Source organism: Epinephelus lanceolatus, chromosome 19 (assembly GCF_041903045.1).
Source record: "Epinephelus lanceolatus isolate andai-2023 chromosome 19, ASM4190304v1, whole genome shotgun sequence".
NCBI classification, from domain to species: Eukaryota; Metazoa; Chordata; class Actinopteri; order Perciformes; family Serranidae; genus Epinephelus; species Epinephelus lanceolatus.
In genome coordinates, this window is record NC_135752.1 from 4,680,302 (window position 1) to 4,706,534 (window position 26,233).

At 40.2% G+C, this 26,233-nt stretch overlaps 1 protein-coding gene across 1 annotated transcript in view; it reads left to right on the forward strand.

Moving 5' to 3' along the window:
* Window positions 1-22,866, forward strand: part of chd1 (chromodomain helicase DNA binding protein 1) — a 61,663-nt gene extending 38,797 nt beyond the window's left edge. The window contains exons 27-36 of the mRNA XM_033646391.2: window positions 1,628-1,778; window positions 5,483-5,605; window positions 5,740-5,883; window positions 5,988-6,254; window positions 6,419-6,550; window positions 10,528-10,706; window positions 10,870-10,969; window positions 11,064-11,115; window positions 11,199-11,454; window positions 21,290-22,866. Coding sequence (XP_033502282.1) covers window positions 1,628-1,778; window positions 5,483-5,605; window positions 5,740-5,883; window positions 5,988-6,254; window positions 6,419-6,550; window positions 10,528-10,706; window positions 10,870-10,969; window positions 11,064-11,115; window positions 11,199-11,454; window positions 21,290-21,572 — 1,687 coding nt within the window. The 3' untranslated portion in view covers window positions 21,573-22,866. The remainder of the gene's footprint in view (window positions 1-1,627; window positions 1,779-5,482; window positions 5,606-5,739; window positions 5,884-5,987; window positions 6,255-6,418; window positions 6,551-10,527; window positions 10,707-10,869; window positions 10,970-11,063; window positions 11,116-11,198; window positions 11,455-21,289) is intronic.
* Window positions 22,867-26,233: the final 3,367 nt, after the last annotated feature.

Consider the following 26,233-nt stretch of genomic DNA (forward strand, 5'->3'; position numbering starts at 1 on the left):
CAAAATAGCCACCCTTTGCTCTGATTACTGCTTTGCACACTCTTGGCATTCTCTCCATGAGCTTCAAGAGGTAGTCACCTGAAATGGTTTTCCAACAGTCTTGAAGGAGTTCCCAGAGGTGTTTAGCACTTGTTGGCCCCTTTGCCTTCACTCTGCGGTCCAGCTCACCCCAAACCATCTCGATTGGGTTCAGGTCCGGTGACTGTGGAGGCCAGGTCATCTGCCGCAGCACTCCATCACTCTCCTTCTTGGTCAAATAGCCCTTACACAGCCTGGAGGTGTGTTTGGGGTCATTGTCCTGTTGAAAAATAAATGATCGTCCAACTAAACGCAAACCGGATGGGATGGCATGTCGCTGCAGGATGCTGTGGTAGCCATGCTGGTTCAGTGTGCCTTCAATTTTGAATAAATCCCCAACAGTGTCACCAGCAAAACACCCCCACACCATCACACCTCCTCCTCCATGCTTCACAGTGGGAACCAGGCATGTGGAATCCATACGTTCACCTTTTCTGCGTCTCACAAAGACACGGCGGTTGGAACCAAAGATCTCAAATTTGGACTCATCAGACCAAAGCACAGATTTCCACTGGTCTAATGTCCATTCATTGTGTTTCTTGGCCCAAACAAATCTCTTCTGCTTGTTGCCTCTCCTTAGCAGTGGTTTCCTAGCAGCTATTTGACCATGAAGGCCTGATTGGCGCAGTCTCCTCTTAACAGTTGTTCTAGAGATGGGTCTGCTGCTAGAACTCTGTGTGGCATTCATCTGGTCTCTGATCTGAGCTGCTGTTAACTTGCCATTTCTGAGGCTGGTGACTCGGATGAACTTATCCTCAGAAGCAGAGGTGACTCTTGGTCTTCCTTTCCTGGGTCGGTCCTCATGTGTGCCAGTTTCGTTGTAGCGCTTGATGGTTTTTGCGACTCCACTTGGGGACACATTTAAAGTTTTTGCAATTTTCCGGACTGACTGACCTTCATTTCTTAAAGTAATGATGGCCACTCGTTTTTCTTTAGTTAGCTGATTGGTTCTTGCCATAATATGAATTTTAACAGTTGTCCAATAGGGCTGTCGGCTGTGTATTAACCTGACTTCTGCACAACACAACTGATGGTCCCAACCCCATTGATAAAGCAAGAAATTCCACTAATTAACCCTGATAAGGCACACCTGTGAAGTGGAAACCATTTCAGGTGACTACCTCTTGAAGCTCATGGAGAGAATGCCAAGAGTGTGCAAAGCAGTAATCAGAGCAAAGGGTGGCTATTTTGAAGAAACTAGAATATAAAACATGTTTTCAGTTATTTCACCTTTTTTTGTTAAGTACATAACTCCACATGTGTTCATTCATAGTTTTGATGCCTTCAGTGAGAATCTACAATGTAAATAGTCATGAAAATAAAGAAAACGCATTGAATGAGAAGGTGTGTCCAAACTTTTGGCCTGTACTGTATGTATGTATGTATGTATGTATATATATATATGTATATGTATGTATGTATATATATGTGTATATATATGTATATGTATGTATGTATGTATTTATATATGTGTATATATGTCTATATATATATATATATATATATATATATATATATATATATATATATATTTATTTATTTTGAATAGGTATATGATTCCATGCCACTCGAAGGCAGCCCACTTTGACATTGAGTGGGGGAAGGAGGACGACTCCAGCCTTCTAATAGGAATCTATGAGTATGGTTACGGCAGCTGGGAAATGATCAAGATGGATCCGGACCTCAATCTCACACACAAGGTGAGTTCAGGCACATAAATCTTTTTATGTGATCCCAGTGGATCATGTATATGTCCTATTGTCTTTTTTTTGTTTTAAGTTACATTTAAACTGTATACTGTGGAAGACATGTAAAAAAACCCAGCCCCTTAAACTAGGAATATATTTTCAGAAGTCTTTTTTGTTAGCTCAATAACTACGCCAACAACTGTACGTTTTAAGACTTTACTCAAACTTCTGCATGACAACAACAGCGGCTGCCTCCATACTTCCTCACTCAGAACATACGAGCATCTTGCACATGCGCAGTAAGAAACATAGCACACAACATTTTTTGTGAGACCTCAACTTATGGAGTTTTATTTTTTTAGTTTACAAAGGTATACTTGGGGCTTGGCAATATGGGCAAAAATGTTTACAATAAAAACTTAATTATTAGTTGATATCAATAACAATCACGGTAAATGTAAAATCATTATTTCCAGGCTGATTTTCTTTTTCCTGTGTGAAAAAAGATTATGAAAAACACTTACACTCCAAAACAGTGGATTATTTCACAAAGGTAGATTCAGAACAATTATAATCAAAATACTGTCAATAACTTAAATTATAAATAGACACATTTTAATTGTGGTCAGCAGCATGGGTTGAAAACAAGTGTTTTAGCTGACATTGTAAACAAAATAGACAAAACAAAAAATCTCAACACAATTTATGATGCACAGTATGTAATTTCTGCTGTTAAGGCTCTCGATCAAAACTAATAAAAGATGGATTTTGATGATGTGAAGTAGCATGGGATCATTCATTTAGTCATATATTATGTCATTCCATTCTAATGAAATAATTGCAAGTAACATTAGCTGACATCACATCAACTTGCTAACTTATTGGATAGGTCAACTAATGTTACACATACTACTGCTGTAGCCAGTGTTGTGTAGGGTTGGAGGAAAAAATCAATACAGCATAGTATCACAATATTTTTGTGTGGCAATATCGTTTCAACACACAGTGCCAAGTATCAATTTTTTATCCTGTAAGTTATTAACATTACAAATACAAATTAAACTTAGGGCAGCCTACTAGAATAATATAATCATTTGGGGTTTTTTTCAGTTCACTGGATACATGTTGCTATTGCAAAAAAATTGCTGAAGTGAGATGAACACACTGAAAATGTTATCTTATTTGATTATAGATGCTGACAAAGTTTTCCTTTGGGGACATGATTTACAGTTGAAAAAAGGAAATAAATTGCAATATAACACAATATATTTTATTGTCATACTCAGCATATCACAACATATTTAAGATTGCAATAAAATTGTACCGTGACTTAAGTCAGGGTACCTGCGGATCCTTGAAAACTCTTAAAAAGTCTTAAATTCATGTATCTAAAAGTAAGGCCTGAAAATGTCTTAAATTCATTAGAAATGTCTCAAATTGGTCTTAAATTCATTACTCAAAGGTCTTAAAATTGTTGCGGAAGGAATATTTAATCTGACTTTATTTCTTTTATTTTTTTTATTCTCGCGGCACTTTTCTGTGAGTATCCATGCACCGTCCAATAATGGCGCGCGCTGGTGGTAGCACATACACAATGAATGGGTTCGTCGGCGGAGGTCTGCGCTTTGCGTGCTCTGTGTGAAAAGGGCTTAACGGCGCGCGCTGGCCACCTGGCACTCAATATGCTGCTGTAGTGGTTTGTTTTCCAGACATGTGAGTATCTTTGAGCAGTGAAAGTTATTATTTATGACTTTTTACTTGTTGGCAGTGATTTGTTTTCCACAGAGCTCTACGTGCGAACATTTTACTCGCATTTGCGACTAAAAATAGTTTTGTGCCAGCAAAATAAATCATTTAGCACGCAGTGTGAGTCCAAGTTTCAACCAGCAGCAGAAACAAAAGGCGAATCATGCAGGTTGTGGGTTAAACGGGGGTCACAGACAGGAATACGGTGGTCAAATAGCCTACGGTGGCTCTGCGGCGCAAAATAACGGCTTACCAGCGGCGACAGAGAAATCCGACCCCAGGTCCAGTAGCCTAATTCCCTATTTTGTTGGCGTCATGACTGCCGTTCACATTTCTCTCTGTGGCAGGTAACGGCCCACAAACCTCACCGCATTTTAGGGACTGTTCTGTACTTACGGAGGGACTGTTCTTTACTTGTCAGGGGAGGAGGGTGGCTGGTTGATTTTTATTTTATTTATTTATTTTATTTCAATCCCCCCTATGTTAATCACTTATTGATGCTGTTTTTCTATGAATAAGTCAATAAGTAATTTATTCCATTGAAATATCATTGATGTATTATAGAAGTGATTTATCTTTTTATAAATGACAAAAGGCACATCTGCCTCATTTTTGCTGTGGTATCCTGATACTACTCAGAACCGTGATACTTTCACTGGTATCGTACCGTGGGTCCCAATTTTGGTACCATGACAACACTAGATGTCACAACCATTCCATTCGGAGTTGCGCAGTGAAGCGGCTCTGGTGCCGCTTAGAAAAGCACTGATTATAGTACAGCAGGTCTTAAAAAGTCTTAAATTTAACTTACTGAAACCTGCAGATACCCTGTAAGTATAGGTCCCGACTGATTTATCGGCCATTAGAGAATAAAAGTTGGCTGACTGACGCCGATGTTAACACTTACATTTTCATCACTAATAAAAAGCAGGGAATATGGTGTTTGACTTAGAAATGATGTCCTTGTCTTACTTTTTGCACTATAACCTACCTCTCTTAAATTGGCAATAATAAGAAGAACTCTGGTACTGTGAACATACATGTGAATGTCTTAATTCATATAGACTTTGCATTATTATTTTATTTCCCAGAGGTTAACTGCCTTTTTGCACATCATATTTTTGATTTATTTTGTGTTCAAATTGTTCATATGCTGCTTGTTCCACACAATTTCTGATAATAAAAGCATTTGAAAATAGTAAAATGTTCTTCCTTCAATTTCTATCTTTGTAACGAGTGTTTGAACTATATTTAAGCCATCAAAAGCAGGTATTTTGAGTTTTTTTTAAACTGAAAAGCGTAAAAATTTAATCGGCCGATATATCGGTTATCAGATTTTTTTATTCCATAATATCGGAATCGGCATCGACCCCAAAAAATCCATATCGGTCGGGCCCTAGTGATAATATTGCATAGTGGAGCCTCTGGTGATTCCCAGAATTGATTGTGGCAAAATTGATCATGGGGTAGCCCAGCGCTGTTATCCGTGGTAAAACAGTCATACTAAAAGTAACTTAATGAGCGTATTGAATGTGTGTGTGTGTTTTTTTTTTTTTATATAACTATGACCAGTGTCTTTCCACTTTTTCATGGCAAATGGAGACTAGCGTTTAAGGTACATTTGCACTCCCGTCTCCTGATGTATGGATGGTTAAATTATACAGAACATGTATTGAACATTTGTTATATTCCTATCCAGGAAAAATTCTGTCATTGATAATTATCATTTTTGTTGTATTGCCCAGACCCAGTTGTACCATACATGAAGTATAACTGTTTCCCTTATTAACTTGTCTATTTGGACTAGTCAGCCAGATAGATTCGCCCCTTCCCAAAAATGTGTTATATTTTTTAATTAACATTTTCCTTTCAAATGTCATTACAGAAGCAAGTGCAAACTAATGTTGAGTGTGTAATGAATTTGTGTGCAGCCATTTCTGAAAATGTTTACTTTGTGTATTTTTGATCAGCTCCTACCAGACGACCCCGACAAGAAGCCACAGGCCAAACAGCTCCAGACCAGAGCAGACTACCTCATCAAGTTGCTAAGCAAGGACCTGGCCAAAAAAGAAGCACAGAAACAAGCAGGGACAGTAAGTCTCACAGTAACAAGCCTCCTCTACATCGCTAACTAAAATGCTTATATATGGGTCATTTTCAAATTTAAGATGGATCGATTAAAATGTATGTCTCCCAGAATCTACCATGGCTTTTTTTATGTATGTAGGCCAATTCACGGAAGAGGAAACCAAGAAGTAAAAAGAGCAAAACTCTGAAACCAACTAAGACAGACGAGGTGCTAAAGAGCACGTCCTCAGATCCCCCATCGGACAAGAGGTCAGATGATGAGGATGAAATTGAGGACGAAAAGGTACATTAAGATACTACTTGTACTGCTTTGGTTGCTGTAGCATGAAAGGAATGTTTCCTGTTTTTAGTTTGGAGTTGATGTGTTACATGTTGTGACCCTTTCAGGAGGTGACTCCAGTGAAGGCACCAAACAGACGTAGCCGAACAGACAGGGGGGTGGTGAAAGAGGAGGAGGACGAGGATGAAGAGCCTGAGCAGGAGGAAGTTTCTTCATCAGGGGAGAGGGAGGTCAAAGAAAAAGAGATCAAAAAAGAAGGCAAAAAGGAGAAAAAGGAGGAAAGTTGGGACAGTAAAGAGACAAAGGAGCCAAAAGAGAAAAAAGAAACAAAGCCTCTGGAGGCAGTACATAAACAAGAGGAGAGCATAGAAAAGGTGAAATAATAATTCTCTATGTGAGATATTTGTTAAATACAATGTAGCAGAGCCTTCAGCATTGTTATCGATGAATTCCATGAATTAAGACTGTCAGCATTAATGTGTTACGGAAAAAAGATGATGATCTGGTTAGGAATTAATTCTTAAATTCTATTCATCAGAATGAAGTAAGGACTGAGGTACGAGAACGAACAAAGAAAGCCTCTGATGTGCCGGTCCATATAACAGCAAGTGGAGAGAATGTTCCAGTATCTGAGGAGTCTGAGGAGCTGGACCAGAGGACCTTCAGTGTGGTATGTTCCACTGATAACCAAAGTTATTAGGTGTATTTTTACTGTGAATTATTAAAATTGTCTCAGTGTATAATGTTACCTGTGAGTTACTGACTAATTGATTAGCCTCATCATTAAGTGATGACTAAGATAGGATCCTGCCAGGCCCAACATGTATCTAAATGGTTTATAAAAAGGCTGTTCAGGCTGTTTTGTGGGTTGCTGCAGTCTGAAATACCTGCTTTCATAGCAGCTTTCCTGAAAAATTGCAAAGCAAGTTGCGATGTTCAGAGGCGTTGTTAAAGGGATAGTGCACCCAAAAATGAAAATTCAGCCATTATAGTAGATAATGGCTGAATTTTCTTTCTTTTTTTTTTTCATTTCCCATATGCTGAGGGAGGCTCAGTTGAAGTTTTAGAGTGCTCACATCCCTTGCGGAGATCCAAGGGGAGAGTGGGTAGAAGCACAACTCCACCTAATGCAGGCTGGGCGCCCCAGATTAAAACGTCGAAGAACACATAATTGAAACCACAAAATATCTCCATACTGCTTGTCCGTAGTGATCCAAGTGTCCTGAAGCTCTGGCATAAAAAGTTGTTTGGAAAAACGTCATTTAAACTCTGTTTTTAGCCTCATTGTTGCCTGTAGCTCTAACTACCTCTCTGTACACTGCGCTCACGTGAGACTGTGAGACATGGGCACCGCCTTCATGTGTGTTCACGTGCTTTCGCTGGTCTCGCGCGCAAGTGCGCACACGTGAACTCAGTGTACACAGAGGCAGTTAGAGCTACAGGCTACAAAGAGGCTAAAAACTAGGTTCAAATGACGTTTTTCCAAACAAATTTTTATGTTGGAGCTTCAGGACGCTTGGATCACTACGGACGAGCAGTATGGAGATATCTTGTGGTTTCCATTATGTGTTTTTTGGACATTTTAATCTGGGGTGCCCAGCCTCCATTAGGTGGAGTTGTGCTGCTACCCACTCTCCCCTGGAATCGCCGCAAGGGATGTGAGGACTCTAAAACTTCACCTGAGCCTCCCTTGGCATATGGGTGAGTAGATAATGGCTGAATTTTCATTTTTTTGGGTGCACTATCCCTTTAATGCTATGAAATTGCAGGGGCAAGTCAAAATTGCAAATAGATACGATTCTATCTTGGATTCAGAGCCTATTATAATTATAATTCTAGTTATTGAAATAATTAATTAACCCGGTGGCAGTGTTGGGTAAGGGTTACTTTAAAAGTAATCAAAGTACGTTACTGCGTTACTTTTTAAAAAAGTAACCAGTTACTTTACTGCGTTACTCCCTGAGTAAAGTAACTCAATTACTTTTAAAGTACTTTTGAGTATTCTTCATTTCCTATTGGGCAGTGAACCACAGGGCACTAAGCCTACATGTTTTTGTCTCCAAAATTAAAGTTATGGACCACTTGCCCTTCACTGAGATCCAGTTCTCCCATCACAGCCGTCACTTTGACCAGTAGAAACACAGAACGATCTGCTGCCGTAGACAACTGTATGACAACAACACCCCAGCATTTTAAATATTTCCTCTAGGGATATTACCACACAGAGTAAAAGGGGGAAATGATAGTGTGAAACAGCAGAGGCACTTTGTCAACCCGCTGAGTTAACGTTACTGTCATTAGCATCAAGCTAGCAAACAATGGTACATCCTCACGGTCAGACATAAAGTAATAACATTAACAATTAGCGGCGGGGCTTTTACTCACCACAACTGCAGAGGCTCCCAGCTTCTTTTGAAACAAACTACATTATAGACGGTCCGTTATTTATTAATCCCTCTGTGTGTTTATATATTTACTTTTTATCCGCTCTGTTGTCTTTGTAAAGTTAACATAGCGCACCTTCATTTCAAACTCAACACTTGTTTCAAATTAAAAGCCCCTTATAACCTCGGCTGAGAGAATCCCTCCATTTTCTAAATAGGCTTTTATTCTGAAACATTTGTCAGAACTTCCTGTGTAAGATACAGTAGCTTGACAGTTTACGTATGGGGCTTCAAATGTAGCTCCTGCCATCTGCTGACGCTTTTAGGTGACTACAACAACATGTCGGCTGGCACATGAACAGACACAGGTCTGGCAGTGACTCAAATAATAGTGAAAGTAATAAAAAATATGACAAGAATAACCCGATGACATCACACACGCCGTGAAAGACGAGGGTATAATTGGTGAGTACCAGCGTGTAGCGTGTACCAGGCATAATGCAAGTCCTGAGTTTGAAATATGTCTGTCAGCGAGTCCTCCTCCACCTGTTTAGACTCCACCGTAGACAACGGCAGCATTTCTCCGACCACGTAGCGAGCCACAAGCTCCGTGGCTTCTTTCAGACTGATAGGTTTAACGTTATCTCCGTTATTAGAACCAAACGACAGCCGTTGCTGTTTCATAGCTGAAGGACCAGTGTTCTAAAAGTAACGGAAGTAACTGATGTCTTGTTTGAAAATGTACTTAAGTATTTGATTACTCAAACAGCAAACTAACGCGTTAGGTTACTCGTTACTGCAAAAAGTAATCAAAGCACACACACATATATATATATATATATATATATATATAAATATATATATATATGTACATGTGTGTGTGTATATATATATATATATATATATATATATATATATATATATATATATATATATATATATATATATATATACATGTATGTATATGTATATATATATATATATATGTATATGTGTATATGTGTGTGTGTGTGTATGTGTGTGTATATATATGTATATATATATATGTGTGTATATATATGGATAGGTATTCGTTATGAAAATTTGGTATTCGATATTTGTTTTTTTATTTAATTTTTTTTTCTTTTCTTTTTTTTTTTTTTTTTTTTACATATTTTTGGTTGCTAAGTGTAGTCTTTTTGTTGTTGGTAAATGTAGGTTATCAATAAAAATCAAAACTTTTAAATTGCATTGTTAAAAATGTGAAAATATAGTAAAGCCTATAACTGAGCTTGTGCGCACAGCACGCTTGAGTGCATCCGTCTGAGGCTGTGGATCAATGCCAAGTTTTACCACTTTATCACTATTCCCTCTAACCTGTAGCTGTTTTTTCGTTATCTTTTGAATTTAATATGAATTATGGAACCCTTTTTGTCAACGTTTGTTTCCCCCGTTTTGTGCAATAAATTATTGTTTAAAGTTTCAACAAGTTTCTTTTGGAGTGCGTGACACAAGTGTGTTTTGAAAACGACCGCGGACTGTCAACTGCTCAACGCATCAGTACCTTCGGATGCCATGACAGTAATAGTCAATAATGTCAAAATATCATTTACAGATCGATTTAACAGACAATCACTGCTGCCCGACCCGCAGGTCCATTTGTGGGTCCCGCGGGTTACAGGTTGACCTGCGCATCACTACTCAGCTCAGTCTATAAATGCTGTACACAACAGTAAGGCTATAGACATTATATTCTATTCAGGCCGGCAGAACCAGCAGCGCATCGGCTCTACAGTGCACGGCACTGCTGATTAACCATTTTATTGCAACACAGAGTGTCTGCCAGCAAGAATAAAGGAATAATGTACTGAAGGAGACTGTTTTGCCATCACATTTTTTGTGGTTTGAGAGCAAAGATCCGGTTGCTGCTGTGTAAAACTCTGCAATACAATTAGGTCCGCAAAAACCCCGGAGTCCCCCGAATGTTATATATATATATATATATATATATATATATATATATATATATATATATATATATATATATATATATGTATATGTATATATATATATATATATATATATATATATATATATATGTATATATATATATATATATATATATATATATATATATATATATATATATATATGTATGAAGGTGTTTGAAGCAGTTATTAAAAATCATGTTTTTCATGTGAAAGAAGACATTCAAAAATTGTTTCATGAATGTGTCAGATTGAATTTGGAGTTGCTGCAGTTTACTTTTGTTTGAACATCGCAGTGTAAAGAGAGGATGCGGCCGGTAAAAGCAGCCCTGAAGCAGCTGGACAGACCAGAGAAAGGGCTGTCGGAACGTGAGCAGCTCGAACACACAAGACAGTGTCTGATAAAGATCGGAGACCACATCACAGAGTGTCTGAAGGAGTACTCAAACCCTGACCAGATCAAACAGTGGAGAAAGTTAGTACACACACATACACACACACACACACACACACACACACAAACTTAAGTTGACCATTAACTCAGATTTAATGTAGATCACTGTCAGTTTGAATGAATAAGACTTAGATGTTTGTTCATATGTTAGATATGTAAAGCTGATGGTGTTTGTATTCTACAGAAACCTGTGGATATTTGTTTCCAAATTCACTGAGTTTGACGCCAGGAAGCTACATAAACTGTATAAGCATGCAATCAAGAAAAGACAAGAGAACGCTCAGGTGTGTGAAGGCCCTATAATAATTCTTAATGTAGATTATGAGATAATATTGTTTACTGACATATAAATCCATAATGACGTGATTCTATCTTCAGGCAATGGAGCAGAACATGAGAAATATAAACACCCACGGCTACAAACATGCAGGTACAATCAGTTTCCGTCTTTTGTACATAGAGAATAAGTAATTTGTCTCTGTGGACTGATTCATTTGTGGTCTTCGTCCTCAGATATTGAAAGGCTGAAGGACAACTCTCACCAGGACGAGAGCAGCAGGGACAGCTACAGCTCAGACAGGCATCAGCCTTCAGGGCGGTTACATGAAAGCAGCAGCAGCAGTAAGGAGAGACACAGCTCTGAGTCCCACAGGAAGACCACGGGAGGGGAGTCCAGGAAAAGACCATACTCCTCCTTCAGCAACGGCAAAGACCACCGAGACAGAGACCACTACAGACCAGACAGCAGGGACAGAGACAGACAGGACAGGTAAGAGGCTGCTTTCAGGAACAAATACTTGGTAACTGTCACATTATCTGCCTTCTGATGTCAGCCTACAAAACTCAAACCTGTTAAAGGATAAAGCTGTCATTATTTTTAGATGGTTCTTGTCAAAGAATCCCATGAAAAGGTTATCTCAGCTGACACAGGACCAGAGGTGGGCTACACCCTCAACAGGTTGTTAGACTATCACAAAGCTGACACATGGTGTCACATAGGGTGCTTTTCATTATGATGACATGTTTTCTTGCTTCCATCATTCCTGTCTCTTCCTTGTGTCTTAGCTCCTTCCAGCGAGGATGTAAAGCACATTTCAAACCAAAGATTCGCAATGAGACGAGTTGAAATATGCAAATCCTTTCACTAAGCTGTTCTGCTATGTTCTAAAACCTGCCGGTTTTACACCAATGCAACTAGATGAAACGGTGTATCGTCTCTATGCAACAACTCCCCAACTTCCGTTCTAACATGACTTGCGGCAGTATTTTGAATTTGAGTGCAGTAACTGTTTTGGCCACATTCTTACATACAGCGCCTTTAAAGTTCTCCGGCACAGTGCCGGATTTCCGGCATGGCGAAGTTTCTGTCCGGCACGGGCAGAAGTGCTCTGCAGTGCGAGCATTTCACTTGCATTTGCCCCTAAAAAAAAATATATATATATATATATGTGCGAACCGGGAAAATGATTTAGGCGCACAGTGTGCAAGTAAACACAACCTTCTGTTTACCATAATCGGCATCGGACGTTTTTTATCGATAACCGATCAAATAAATGTATTTTAAAACTCGCTCCTTTGGCTCTGATACGTCCATCTCCCTCCCTGCCTGCAGTCCCCACTGCACTGGGCTTTGTAACACCTACAGCCTACAGCCCCCTCTGATTGGTTACACGGCACAAGTGATAGCCAGTCAACACTGATGCCTGTGCATGCTTTCACATCATGTCACATTGAGACACAGAGCACAGACGGAGCGGGGGAGGCTTTACCAGCGGTAATTTTGAAGGTAAGGTAACAGAAACCAGACAGAAACAAAAGTTGCAATAAAAATCCTCTATGCTGAAGTTTTAAGGTCACCACCACAACATTATATGATCCATTTCAATGATGACATGCTTGCCCAGAGGTGAAATTTCGACGTATCTGCCTGTTTAATTCACATCAAGCATGATACAATTTTGCAAACAGCCTAAATGATTTAGCTTCTAAAAATAAATAGCACTAAGGCAAAAAAGAAATGTAGGATCTATAAGTCAAAAAGTCTGGTAACCACTGAAAGTTTAATCTTTATTTATAAACTCATTATGATATAAAAGTTTAATCTGAAAAGTAACTACTAAAGCTATAATCTTTTTGGTCGTTTTGATAATAAACACGTTCCTTTGCAACACAGACATTTCTATTTCTTCATTTTGTGACTGCAACACCAAGCCCCCTGCTTTTTCTTGCTTTAACCCCTGCAGTGCCAATTAATCAGTCAATGAGAATGTGGTTGTGTTGGGGTGGGGACCTAAACACATAAAGCAAGCGGCAGCAGTGACTGTGAGGACCGAAACAGAGGGCTTGGTGAAGACAGAGCACCGGCTCCACGCTCCAGACAACATGTTAACTTCACACAGAAGTAGTTGGGTTTGAACCCGGAATCCTTTGGCTGTGAGGCAACAGTAATCCATTATCAATGTTAGGAAGAGGGGTAGACATCTCCTGTTGTTTATTGAACGCTAGAAGGACACTTTATAAACTTTTGGTGGAACTTAGATCTGATTGTGGTTGATGGGGGTGCAGCCTCCACCCTAGTTATGCAGCGACCTACATCATTGACCATAGCTAAAGAGGGCTGTGTTAAAACAAGTAAAAATGAGCTTATCAGTGGGTGCAGGTCCAGAGAAAGCAGGTCCCTTCTGCTGTGTGGCTGTCTCAGTGTACTGTTCTTCATTTTAACACAATTTACATGAACTTTTTGCCTGGATTGCAACAGCAGGTCCAGTGCTATGGCACTATTAGTGCTAGAGCTTAAGTCCTTGATTCCCTGACTGAGTGAATGTCACCACTTACTGTTTCAAATTAAAAGTCCTTGTTTCAGTATAACAGCCATCTCTTGTTTAATACACAGTCTAGCATTATACTAGGTTTTCACCTAGTTTTGTTTTTATGTTTTATGAATCACTCAGTATATTTTCATGCACAGCTAAATGGAGCTACAGTTATAGCTCGGCATGGCCATTTAATTGGACTACTGTCCTTGTCCCAGTATACAAGCGTGGGAGGGGAATCCATTTATTGACCGACTCCGCTATGATAGGTGGCAATATGCTCCCTTTCAGCTTGTTGGTATTGGACCTTTTTCCGGTTGACTTGTTACATCACAAACAATTAACAAACAAGTTAGCTAGCTAACTGGTACCGTGGTGGATAACTTTACAGCTCTGCACATTTTGTACGTGCTGTATTACCGGCTTCTTCTTGTGTTACACATTTGGTGCTATTGACTTCTGGGTCAAAGCTTGGAGCAGAAACTGTGGAGCATGCGCCAATTGCCAAGGCCAGTTTGGGTCTGATTGATCATATACATGCAGGAGTAATTCAACTCCCAATCACAATATCTATGTGTTAGTCCAACTATGAATTTAGATTGAGTACAATTTCAGTCAGACTAAGATGTTTACATGTATTTTAAGTCCGGTTTTAGTCGGACAAAATACATCCATTTTGTCTAATATCATGTGCGAAAGTACACTGTTAAAAAACTTAAGGGAACACTAAAATCAGAGATCAGATCTTGATGAATAAATTATTCAAGTTGAAATCTTGCTGATGTACATTGTATAATTTATTCATAACCAATTGATGTAAAAACAGCCAGTGGAAACTAAAATCATCAACCCACTGAGGACTCAATTCAAAATCACACCAAAAATCAAAGTGAAAAGTTGAAATCACAGGCTGATTAAACTTGGGTGAATTTTATCATGGCAACTCATAATCAGTCAATCAAATCAATCCAATCAATCAATCAATTTTATTTATGAAGCCCAATATCACAAACCATAATTTGCCTCAGAGGGCTTTACAGCATACAACATTCCTCTGTCCTTTGGACCCTCACAGCGGATAAGGAAAAACTTCCCAAAAAAATCCTTTAATGGGGAAAAAAATGGTAGAAACCTCAGGAAGAGCAGCTGAGAAGGGATCCCTCTTCCAGGAAGGACAGATGTGCAATAGATGTCGTACAGAACAGATCAACATAATAAATTTGCAGTAATACATATGACAAAATGATACTTAAAGACAGACAGAGAGAGAAATGGAGACAGAGCTGGAGAGAGATGCAGGGCAGACAGTAATAAGAGAGAGACAGACAGACACTCCCTCCCTCCTCCTCCCCCTCATATTTTGATCAAATCGTGCAGCACTAGTTTCCACTTGTGAAAACTTGCGGATGGTATCGATGGAACTCTTCCTAACTGTTACCATTTTTGGTCACCCTTCTGTGCTGGTACCTAGCATACAGATCCGGTACTAAAAGGTGGAGCTGTGAACACTGCAGTGTGTTGACTGGTCAGCAGTGTACGGTCACTCTGCTCAGGGCTGAGCTGTGGCTGGTTATGAGGCAGAAGCCACTGTTCATATTGTGGGGAGTTTAATTATTAAACTGTAAATATGCAATGAAAGAATGCTTTGTTGCCTCTTACAGCAGCTGGAGTGGGAGAAAAAATATAACTCAATCAACACACATTAAATATTCTATATTACAACCAGTGTTGGGCAGCAACGCGTTATTAGCAACGTTATTGGTAACGCGTTACAGTAACACTGTTAGTTTTGGCAGTAACTAATACTTTAACGCGTTAGTTTTTAAATTCAGTAACTCAATTACCATTAACAAACAGTGCGTTACTCCTTTATTTTTGGCCAGGTTTTAAAATGGCGCGCAGCATGCAGTATTCCTTCACAGCTCTTCAAATGTTCTCTTTAGCTCATTTTCCATATTTGTATCCAAGTACGACAGTGAGTGACTCCACTGTATTAGAAGACAGTAACTAAAAAGTTACTTTTCCCAGTAATGTATTACTTTTTTGTTTAAGTAACTGAGTTACTAACTGAGTTAATTTTTAATGAAGTAACTAGTAACGGTAACTAGTTACTATTTTTCAGTAACTAGCACAACACTGATTACAACTTTGACCATTACTTTAGTTTTTATATGACATACACTTTTAGTAATGAGTGGATCTGCAAGTCTGCGAGTTTATACAGTACAGGCCAAAAGTTTGGACACACCTTCTCATTCAATGCGTTTTCTTTATTTTCATGACTATTTACATTGTAGATTCTCACTGAAGGCATCAAAACTATGAATGAACACATGTGGAGTTATGTACTTAACAAAAAAAGGTGAAATAACTGAAAACATGTTTTATATTCTAGTTTCTTCAAAATAGCCACCCTTTGCTCTGATTACTGCTTTGCACACTCTTGGCATTCTCTCCATGAGCTTCAAGAGGTAGTCACCTGAAATGGTTTTCCAACAGTCTTGAAGGAGTTCCCAGAGGTGTTTAGCACTTGTTGGCCCCTTTGCCTTCACTCTGCAGTCCAGCTCACCCCAAACCATCTCGATTGGGTTCAGGTCCGGTGACTGTGGAGGCCAGGTCATCTGCCGCAGCGCTCCATCACTCTCCTTCTTGATCAAATAGCCCTTACACGGCCTGGAGGTGTGTTTGGGGTCATTGTCCTGTTGAAAAATAAATGATCGTCCAACTAAACGCAAACCGGATGGGATGGCATGTCGCTGCAGGATGCTGTGGTAGCCATGCTGGTTCAGTGTGCCTTCAATTTTGAATAAATCCCCAACAGTGTCACCAGCAAAACACCCCCACACCATCACACCTCCTCCTCCATGCTTCACAGTGGGAACCAGGCATGTGGAATCCATACGTTCACCTTTTCTGCGTCTCACAAAGACACGGCGGTTGGAACCAAAGATCTCAAATTTGGACTCATCAGACCAAAGCACAGATTTCCACTGGTCTAATGTCCATTCCTTGTGTTTCTTGGCCCAAACAAATCTCTTCTGCTTGTTGCCTCTCCTTAGCAGTGGTTTCCTAGCAGCTATTTGACCATGAAGGCCTGATTGGCGCAGTCTCCTCTTAACAGTTGTTCTAGAGATGGGTCTGCTGCTAGAACTCTGTGTGGCATTCATCTGGTCTCTGATCTGAGCTGCTGTTAACTTGCCATTTCTGAGGCTGGTGACTCGGATGAACTTATCCTCAGAAGCAGAGGTGACTCTTGGTCTTCCTTTCCTGGGTCGGTCCTCATGTGTGCCAGTTTCATTGTAGCGCTTGATGGTTTTTGCGACTCCACTTGGGGACACATTTAAAGTTTTTGCAATTTTCCAGACTGACTGACCTTCATTTCTTAAAGTAATGATGGCCACTCGTTTTTCTTTAGTTAGCTGATTGGTTCTTGCCATAATATGAATTTTAACAGTTGTCCAATAGGGCTGTCGGCTGTGTATTAACCTGACTTCTGCACAACACAACTGATGGTCCCAACCCCATTGATAAAACAAGAAATTCCACTAATTAACCCTGATAAGGCACACCTGTGAAGTGGAAACCATTTCAGGTGACTACCTCTTGAAGCTCATGGAGAGAATGCCAAGAGTGTGCAAAGCAGTAATCAGAGTGAAGGGTGGCTATTTTGAAGAAACTAGAATATAAAACATGTTTTCAGTTATTTCACCTTTTTTTGTTAAGTACATAACTCCACATGTGTTCATTCATAGTTTTGATGCCTTCAGTGAGAATCTACAATGTAAATAGTCATGAAAATAAAGAAAACGCATTGAATGAGAAGATGTGTCCAAACTTTTGGCCTGTACTGTATGTATTCATTTTGACCGGGTTTTGTGAACTGCATATATTCTGCAGGGTTCCTACGCAAGTATGGAAAGTATGGAAATAAATTTGATCAATTTCCAGGTATTAAAAAGTATGGAAAATGAAAAATAAAGTATGGAAAAATATTTATGTTTCCAGACTATTACCACTGTTGTAAAATACTGTTTTCTAAAATAGAAAATTAGGTATTTCCAAAAATAATTTAATCAATCCGGATCGTGTTTTATGCCAGACCAAGCACAGTTTGTGTGAGAGCAAACGTCTCAGAAAACATACTGCCCCTTTTACTTGATTGACAAGTGGTATGTCCAGTCCGCTGCCCCATGACCCTCCTCCAGCCTCCCAGGTATCAAGTTTCACTTTAACACTGCACCTTCGACAAGAAGACGAGTTTCATGTAGTTCACAATGGGTAGATGCAAGTTTTTGGATGGATGGCTTGACAATACTGTATATAAATACTGGTTGGCCAAGGATTCCCAATTCACACACAGAGCTAGATGCAAGCTTTGTGTGAAATCGTTTGACATCGCCAACATGGGGGAGAAGGTGATTCTGAGCCACATGAAAGGAAAAAACACTGACGTCTCGTTACTGCATCGCTTGCACCCAGAGTCCCAACCTTTTTGCCTCAGCCCAGACATTGAACTTACCTGAGTTTTTATTTGCATGCCATTATGGTACTTGGGTACAATTGCCTATTAAGAATAATTAAATATGATGTGAAATATGATACACTGATATATTTACTCAGATGTTGCATATACTCTGGGGAAAAAAAACAACCAAAAAACGCAGAGAAGTCTGGAAATTAGGGTATGGAAAAGTATGGAATTTTGAAATTTCATATGTATAGGAACCCTGATTCTAATCCTCACTTGGAGAAAAGAAAATGGTCGCGTAGCGTCGGGCCAACGCAACACTAAACCCCCGAGCTTGGATCTGCTATGCTGAATGCTAGGGTCTAGGTACCATGTCTGATGGATACTTTAGGTAGGTACCATACCGAAAATGTTTGGTGGAAACGGGGCTTTAGACTCATATATTCATCATGACAGCCAGGTTTCAGTGAGGCTGAGTAAATCAAAATGATTATCTAACATTAATTATTTTACTAACACTGCTTTAGATGACAGAGACCTGATATTTAATATTACCACATTTAATTATCTTGACATGAAGATCTGTGCAACCCTCCAAGGATATGTCTCCCCAGACCATCACTGACCCACTGCCAAACCACTAATTCTGGATGATGTTACAGGCAACATAGCGTACACAAAGTTGTCTCCAGACACTCTCATTCCTGTCACATGTGCTCAGTGTGAACTTGCTGTCATCTGTGAAGAAAATGGGGTGCCAGTGGTGGACCTGCCAATTCTGGTGTTCTCTGGTGAATGCCAATCCAGCTGCATGGTGCTGAGCTGTGAGCACAGGTCCCACTAGAGGACATTGGGCCCTCATGCCACCCTCATGGAGTCTGTTTTTGACAGTTTGGTCAGAAACATGCACAGCAGTAGCCTGCTGGAGGTACAGGGCAAGCCTGAGCCAGCCCTAACTAGCTTATGAGCTTCATTCAGCGTCATACTTGCGTTTGGCCATGTCGTCGAGCTAGTTTGCTCTCTCTGTCAAGTTGCTGTCTGTTATTAACGCACTGTAGAGCAGGAAATGGCACTTCAAAATAAAAGCTCTGTGACTTAAATACTCTCTGTACTTCAAAATAAAGTGTGTGGGGTTTTTTTACGCACTTGACATGTTTTTGCAGTAACAAGCTATAAAAACAAATACATCTTATCAGAACCAACTTATTAGCGAACAGCCTAGTATCTTTAATGGTCCCATTGTAATCAGTGCTTAATTTGTAAAATTAGAAGTAGGGGAACGCTTTGGGCCTCTGAGAGAGCAGTGTTCCCCCACTCCCAAAAGTGGGGGAACACTTTTTTAAGCGGCACCCAAGCCGCCTCACTGCGCAACTCCGAATGGAATGGTTGTGACATCTAGTGTTGTCACGGTACCAAAATTGGGACCCACGGTACGATACCAGTGAAAATATCACAGTTCTGAGTAGTATCACGATACCACAGCAAAAATGAGGCAGGTGTGCCTTTTGTCATTTATAAAAAGATAAATCGCTTTTCTATAATACATCACTGATATTTGACTATTTGACCGCCGTATTCCTGTCTGTGACCCCCGTTCAACCCACAACCGGCGGGATTCGCCTTTCGTTTCTGCTGCTGGTTGAAATCTGTACTTGCACAGCGTGCTGAATGATTTATTTTGCTCGCACAAAACTATTTTTAGTCGCAAATGCGAGTAAAATGCTTGCACATAGAGTTCTGTGGAAAACGAATCACTGTCGACAAGTAAAAATAAATAAAAAATAACTTTCACTGCTCAAAGATACTCACATGTCTGGAAAACAAACCACTACAGCAGCATATTGAGTGCCAGGTGGCCAGCCTGCGCCGTTATCGATCAGTGTGCGCTGTTATTGAACGGCGCATGGACACTCACCCTCTTGCGATTGGACTTTGAACTTATCCCACGGTAGTGGTACATGAGGCATCGTAGTACTACGGTTCTCCATCCTGCAACACTAGTGACATCAGCCAATACTGTATGTAGTTTTTAGATGTGAAAAGTTCTAGACCCATGCAAATTAGTTCCAGAACGCACCAGGGCCTTTTCTGAAAAGATCCTGGTATGTGTTCCAGTACGTTCCGGGTCAAATTAAGCACTCGTTGTAATTAAACTGGTGAAACCAGGGCATGTAATAAATGCACTAATGTATACAATTAATATATGTCAATATAGATTTTTAGTTCATATTGTCTAGCCCTATTTCAGTTATTTGACAGTATTAGGTAGGTGTTATTTGTTATTTTGGTGAGTTACCTGGGTTAGTGTTTGGCTTTGTGATGGTCAAGGCACCTACTCTCTGTCTGCTGTCATTCAGAATACAACAAAAAGGTCATATAACATAAAATATCAAGATGGTACAGAGTATGTGTACATTAGCATTGCAAGTGTATTGTTGTTGTGTAAAGCAGGATTTATACTAATGCATTGAATCGACACCCTACGCTGTAGCCTACGCTGTAGCCTATGTCGTAGCCTGGCGTGCAACTCCCCAGAAATGTAATTACACGTTGTGGTGATGTAGACCCCCTGTTTTTTTATAAGCCAAAAACCATTTCCCTCAGTAGAACCAAAGCTTTTATTCACTTTGATTTTACAGATAAGAAACAATAAATTGCGAAGACAGTAAAGCCCCCATAAAATAGCATTTTTAGCATCTTGTGTATGACTTATCCTGGCCTCCAGTAAATCTCCGCAAGTCACTAGGCTAATTTGTACATTGTAAAATACCATAGGCTTGTGCTAATAACGTCAGCATGTTGTATTTGTTTGGAAAATATGTTAAGTATAAGACAGTTGTTTTGTCAGTGAACCGTTGTGAGTAGTAACGGAACTGAATTTTGTAACATTACTTTTGTTAAATGTTGCTGTTGTCCCTGGCTTCATATGAGTAGAGGAAATCTCTGCTAGCTGCTAGGCTAATTTATACAGTGGAAAAAGCCATAGGCTTGTGCTAAAAACATTAGCATGTTGTATTTGTGGGGAAAATGTGTCTGTGAATGCTGTGAGTTATAGTGAAGCTGATTTGTGTACTTGTGTTTAAAATTGTCTCTATTAAGCCATATTTTATGTGATTTGAATCAACTAAACTTAACAGCACTTAACAGAAACCCCGCCGCCAACTAGAGTTTTAGAGGTGTAACTGCAGAGTGACACAGCCACACCACCGCACAAGTACAAGTACACAAGTGTACATCCGCCTTGAATGTCATTTTTGCCTTGCTGCTCAGTAATGTCAATGCTGTGTGTGTGTGTGTGTGTGTGCGTGTGTGTGTGAGAACAGATACTACAATGACAGTAAGCACAGGAAGCTGGAAGAGTTCCGCTCTAGCAGAGACCATCGGCTGGACATAAAGGATCACTCCCATTCAGACCACCGCTCTTCCTACCGCTACCACTCAGACTGGCAGACGGAGCAGCGAGCCTCAGCCAGCGGGCCCCGCTCTCCCCGAGACCAGCGCTCACCCTACGACTCTCGCTCACCCATGGGGCACCGCTCCCCTTTTGACTACTCGTCAGACCACAAGAGCACACCAGAGCAGATCTGGAGCAGCCGCAAGACATAACAGGAGCTGCCAGGGTCTGCTAGTAGCAGCCATAGACTCAGCAACACAGCAAATGCCTTACAGGGACTGTGGACTCCAAGTGGAAGCTGTTTGAAGCACTGTGCATCAGTCAGTTCAGCATGGCTGTCATCTCCTCGCTTCAGCTGCAGCTCATCTCGGGAACCTGGGAGATGAACGCCAGGGAGCGTCTCAAACCAGGCAGCAGATTTAAAAAAATAAAAAATCAAAGCATATTTTTGTATTAAAGAGTTTAAAGCTGCATTGTTCAACAGCATGCAGCACTTTTTTTTGTTATTTTTATAAACTTTTTTTTTTTATACTCTGGAAACTGACACAATTGACCCTGAGTGCTGCCTCATATTCCCACCAACCAATGACACTGGATCCTGTATATGACTGTTCTCTATGTTTGTCTGTCTGGCTCTGTCTCTCTATCATGCTTAATGTGATTATCTACCTTATTTAAGTGTTAACTCGATGAGAAGTCAGTTGTCACATGAATCACATTGCAGGTTGATGTAAAGGTGTCTGGTTGAATCCAGTCTGGGCTCAGGCTCACCACCTGAAGTACCTCATTTACAGCATTTCTCATTTCCTCAGCAGGTTTTCTTTTTTTCCACCAGGAGTGAATTATTTAATAACATATCTTAGATATAACCTGTTTTTGTGTTTTTGGAGAGCAAATCATGTTTTTTTTTTCTTAAGTAATACTGTTGTAAATTTTGTAAAATAGTAAATCAATGGTCTTTTTCCTCAGGCTTTTTTGGATTTATTATGATTCTACTTTTCCCCATCAACTCAGGCTTTTTTGTCGTTCTGCGAGTGAGTTTCTGTATAATAGTTCTTTCATGATAATGCTTTCAGAATGTAACTTTTGGTAAAGGGAAAGTTCGTAATAGTTTTATTCACTAGTGCTTAGTTGTTTTGCCTCAGTGTGTCAAAATCAGTAAGTTGGAAGGAACTGACTTGAAATTACAGTCTGAAAAAAGACGGTTGTCTTTCAATAGAAGCACCTGTTAGATCTTAAATAAATTCAACTTTTTACATATTGTTTTCTTTACCTTTCAGTTTTATTTTCTATGTAGGCAATAATAATGTCAATGTTTCTATGCAGCCAAGTATATTTGTGGTGAACCACCCAACTGAATGAAGTCACTGTTACGGTTCACACTGTTGTACATAAATTTCCTCTATATTTCAAAATGAATTTACACTGAAAGTGCATGAATTTTTATGAACTGTTTTATATAGTTGTTTATGAAGCCATTAAAATCAATCACTGTACTCACTCCTACCAACTCTCTTCAAGAAAGTGTCATGTTTTTGATTGTGCCAGAAATATTTTGGAGGACGGTACACAGGTACACTCATCAGGAGCAAAAGCTTTGTTGCTTCAGTGGTGGTCCGTACAACAGTGGTTCCTAACTGGTCCAGATTTCTCCTCAGTCATTAGTTCAGGTTCACACAGTTTAATACATTTAGCATCATACTTGGGTTTGGCGATTTTGCGAGCTAGTTTGCTGTCTCTGTTAATTAGCTGTCCGTTGTTAACTCACTGTACAGCAGGAAACGGCACTTGAAAATAAAAGCTCTGTGGCGGAAACTCTGTACTTTTTTTTTACAAACTTGATACATACGTGAGTCACTTAAGCCACGTTTCCATCAAATACTTTCAGTATTTTACCTTTAGAACTACTGCTCCACCCAGCACTCGCTGTATTTCCTCTTCACTGGTGGCACAGATTGAAGTCTGCACCTCATTTATTGTCCACAGAATGAAGTTACACACCAACATTTTCAGAACAAAATAGAACAGGCTGCAGTGAGAGTCTCTCGAGGAGATATTTAAAATTAGCGGGTTTATGCATTTAGTTCATCTCAGGCAAGTGCAGGGGTTTAGTGTTGCTGTAGCTCACAGAAGCGATGCTACATAACGCTTTTTTTTCTGCAAGTGAGGATTAGAATATTTGCAGTTCATGTAATCTGGTTGAAATTAATATATATTTTGCAAAGCTTGAAGATCCACTCATTACAAGTGTATGTCATCCAAGTGAATTTGTCATTTTGAAATTTAAGGTGTATTGATGGATTCACATTGTCAACTCATGCATTGAGTAACCCCCAAATTCCACATACTCCGTCAGCGGCGTGCAGCGCAGCGCCGTGGATCTGGAGCGACCAACGACGTGTACCCTGGCCGACTGGATGCATTTCTGCGCTGCGCTGCGCTGCACTACGCTCCACTGAAGGAGTATGTGGAAATTGGACTTAACATTACAAGTAAACGTTTCACCTTAAAAGCTGCTGGCAGTCAGCAACTACTCTTCCAGTGAATTAAGTTATTTTTTTCTCAGTCCACAGCTGCTGTTAGAGGCAAAACTTTCATTTTATAGTTACAGTTCACTAATATATGTAAGACATAAATGTAAGATGCAATGAACAGTGGTTACATAAGCCTCAAAACCAGCAAGAGCTCAGCCCTGAGCAAGAGTGACCGTCCTCTATTGACTAATCAATGGACTGCAGTGTTTCTAGCTTCACCTTTTAGTACCAGATCTGTGCTCTGGGTACCCAAACAGAGGGGTGACCAAAAATGGGGATGGTAAGGAATGGTTCTATTGGTACCGTCCACAATGGAAAAAATGCGTACCGAACTGAACTGAACTGAATCGGACTGCTTGGTGGAAACAGGGCTTAAGGTTCCATTCAGAATAGACCTGTGACCCACTTTTGGACTGTGATCCACCAGTTGGGAACCACTGCCCAACAGAGTTGTCTAAACAAGGCACAGCAGAAATGCTCATTGTCTATTGTAAAACAAGAAAATCATCATTCCATCTATGCAGATGATGTCTCTGTCCTTCCTCTGCTGAACCAATACATACAGGTTACTGATATTGATGTCTGTCTACTCCATATCCACTATATGTGGTATTGACCTAAAACTCCTGTACGGAGTGCACCTGCACTTATATGCTAAAATGAAAATATGTGATAAGCTGCACTGATTTCTGAAAATGAACATGTTGGCAACATTTCTGTTTGTAAAGTGATGACAGCAGCAATACTTTGCACCTAAGGATTTACACAAACAGCTTGTTGATAGAGACGTCTGAGAGTAAGAGTTCAATGGAACGTCAGTGAAATCCATTTTGCATCACTCCATTAACTAAAGATGATTGTACTGTATCTTTGAAATTTGAGTGAAAGCGACAGGAAATGTGAGAAAATTAGGAATAATTTTCAGACACTGTTTTGAAAACATTAATTCATTCATTTTCTATATTAGGGGTTGCAGGGAGGTTGGAAGCTATCCCAGCTGACATTGGGCAAGAGACGGGGTACACCCTGGACAGGTCGCCAGACTATCACAGAGCTGGCACATAGAGACAGACAACCATTCATACTTAAATTCACACCTACTCTAATTTAGAGCCACCAGTTAACCTGCATGTCTTTGGACTGTGGGAGGAAGCCAGAGTACCTGGAGAAAACCCATACAGACACAAGGACAATATGCAAACTCTGCACAGAAGGGCTCCCCCACCCTGGAGTCTGAACCCCCTACTCTGGGTTTGAACTAGAAACCCTTTTGCTGTGAGGCGACAATGCTAACCACTGCAGCTCTGTGCCACCCTGTCTTGAAAACACTTTTTTCCATTTGCAGATGGTGCCAAAGCAAGTGAGAAAAACTGCAATGTGCTTCAATTCAATTTTATTTATAAAGAACAATATCACAAATCACAATGTGCCTCAGAGGGCTTTACAGCATATGACATCCCTCTGTCCTTTGGACCCCCCCCCCCCCCCAAAAAAAATGGTAGAAACCTCAAGAAGAGCAACTGAGGAGGGATCCCTCTTCCTGGACGGACAGACGTGAAATAGATGTCGTACAGAACAGATCAACACAATAAATTAGCAGTAATCCATATGACACAATGACACATAAAGAGAGACAGAGACAGAGAGACAGAGAGAGATGCAGGACAGACAGTAATGACAGTAGCTTACAACAACATTAATTTAAGTAATATTATAATAACAATTATGGCTATTGTGGTACAATATGTTCTAAGTATATGTTAATAGTATACGTATGTGACAATAATCATATGTGTATAATAACAGTATGACTAATAACAGCAGCAGCAGCAGGAGGCATCTGGCAGGACCACGGCAGCAGCACAACCACATCATCCGATCCAGGCACAGCTGTGATACGAGGTAACCTGCCAGAGAGTGGAGCACAAAGGCTCTGGAGAAGAAGCCGAGTTACTGACATGCAGTAGAGCCGAGTTAGTGAGATGCAGTAACAGGACATGAATGTTAGCAAAGGAGAGAGAGAGAGAAGGTACTTGGTGTATTATAGGAGGTCCCCGGCTGACTAGGCCTATGTCAGCCTAACTAGGGGCTGGTCCAAAACAAGCCTGAGCCAGCCCTAACTATAAGCTTTATCAAAAAAGCTGTTAAAGCACGCTTCATTACCGTTCACCGACATATTGTCCGTCATTCAAATGAATCCATGCAGAAAACTTGACGGCCAGAGGTTCCGGGGGAAGCATAACAATGACCACTCACAGCAGCCGACATCTCCCCACAACGCATTCTGCTGACTCTGATTGGCTTACAGTGCCGACAATCCCTGTTGACTCCCTGGCTAC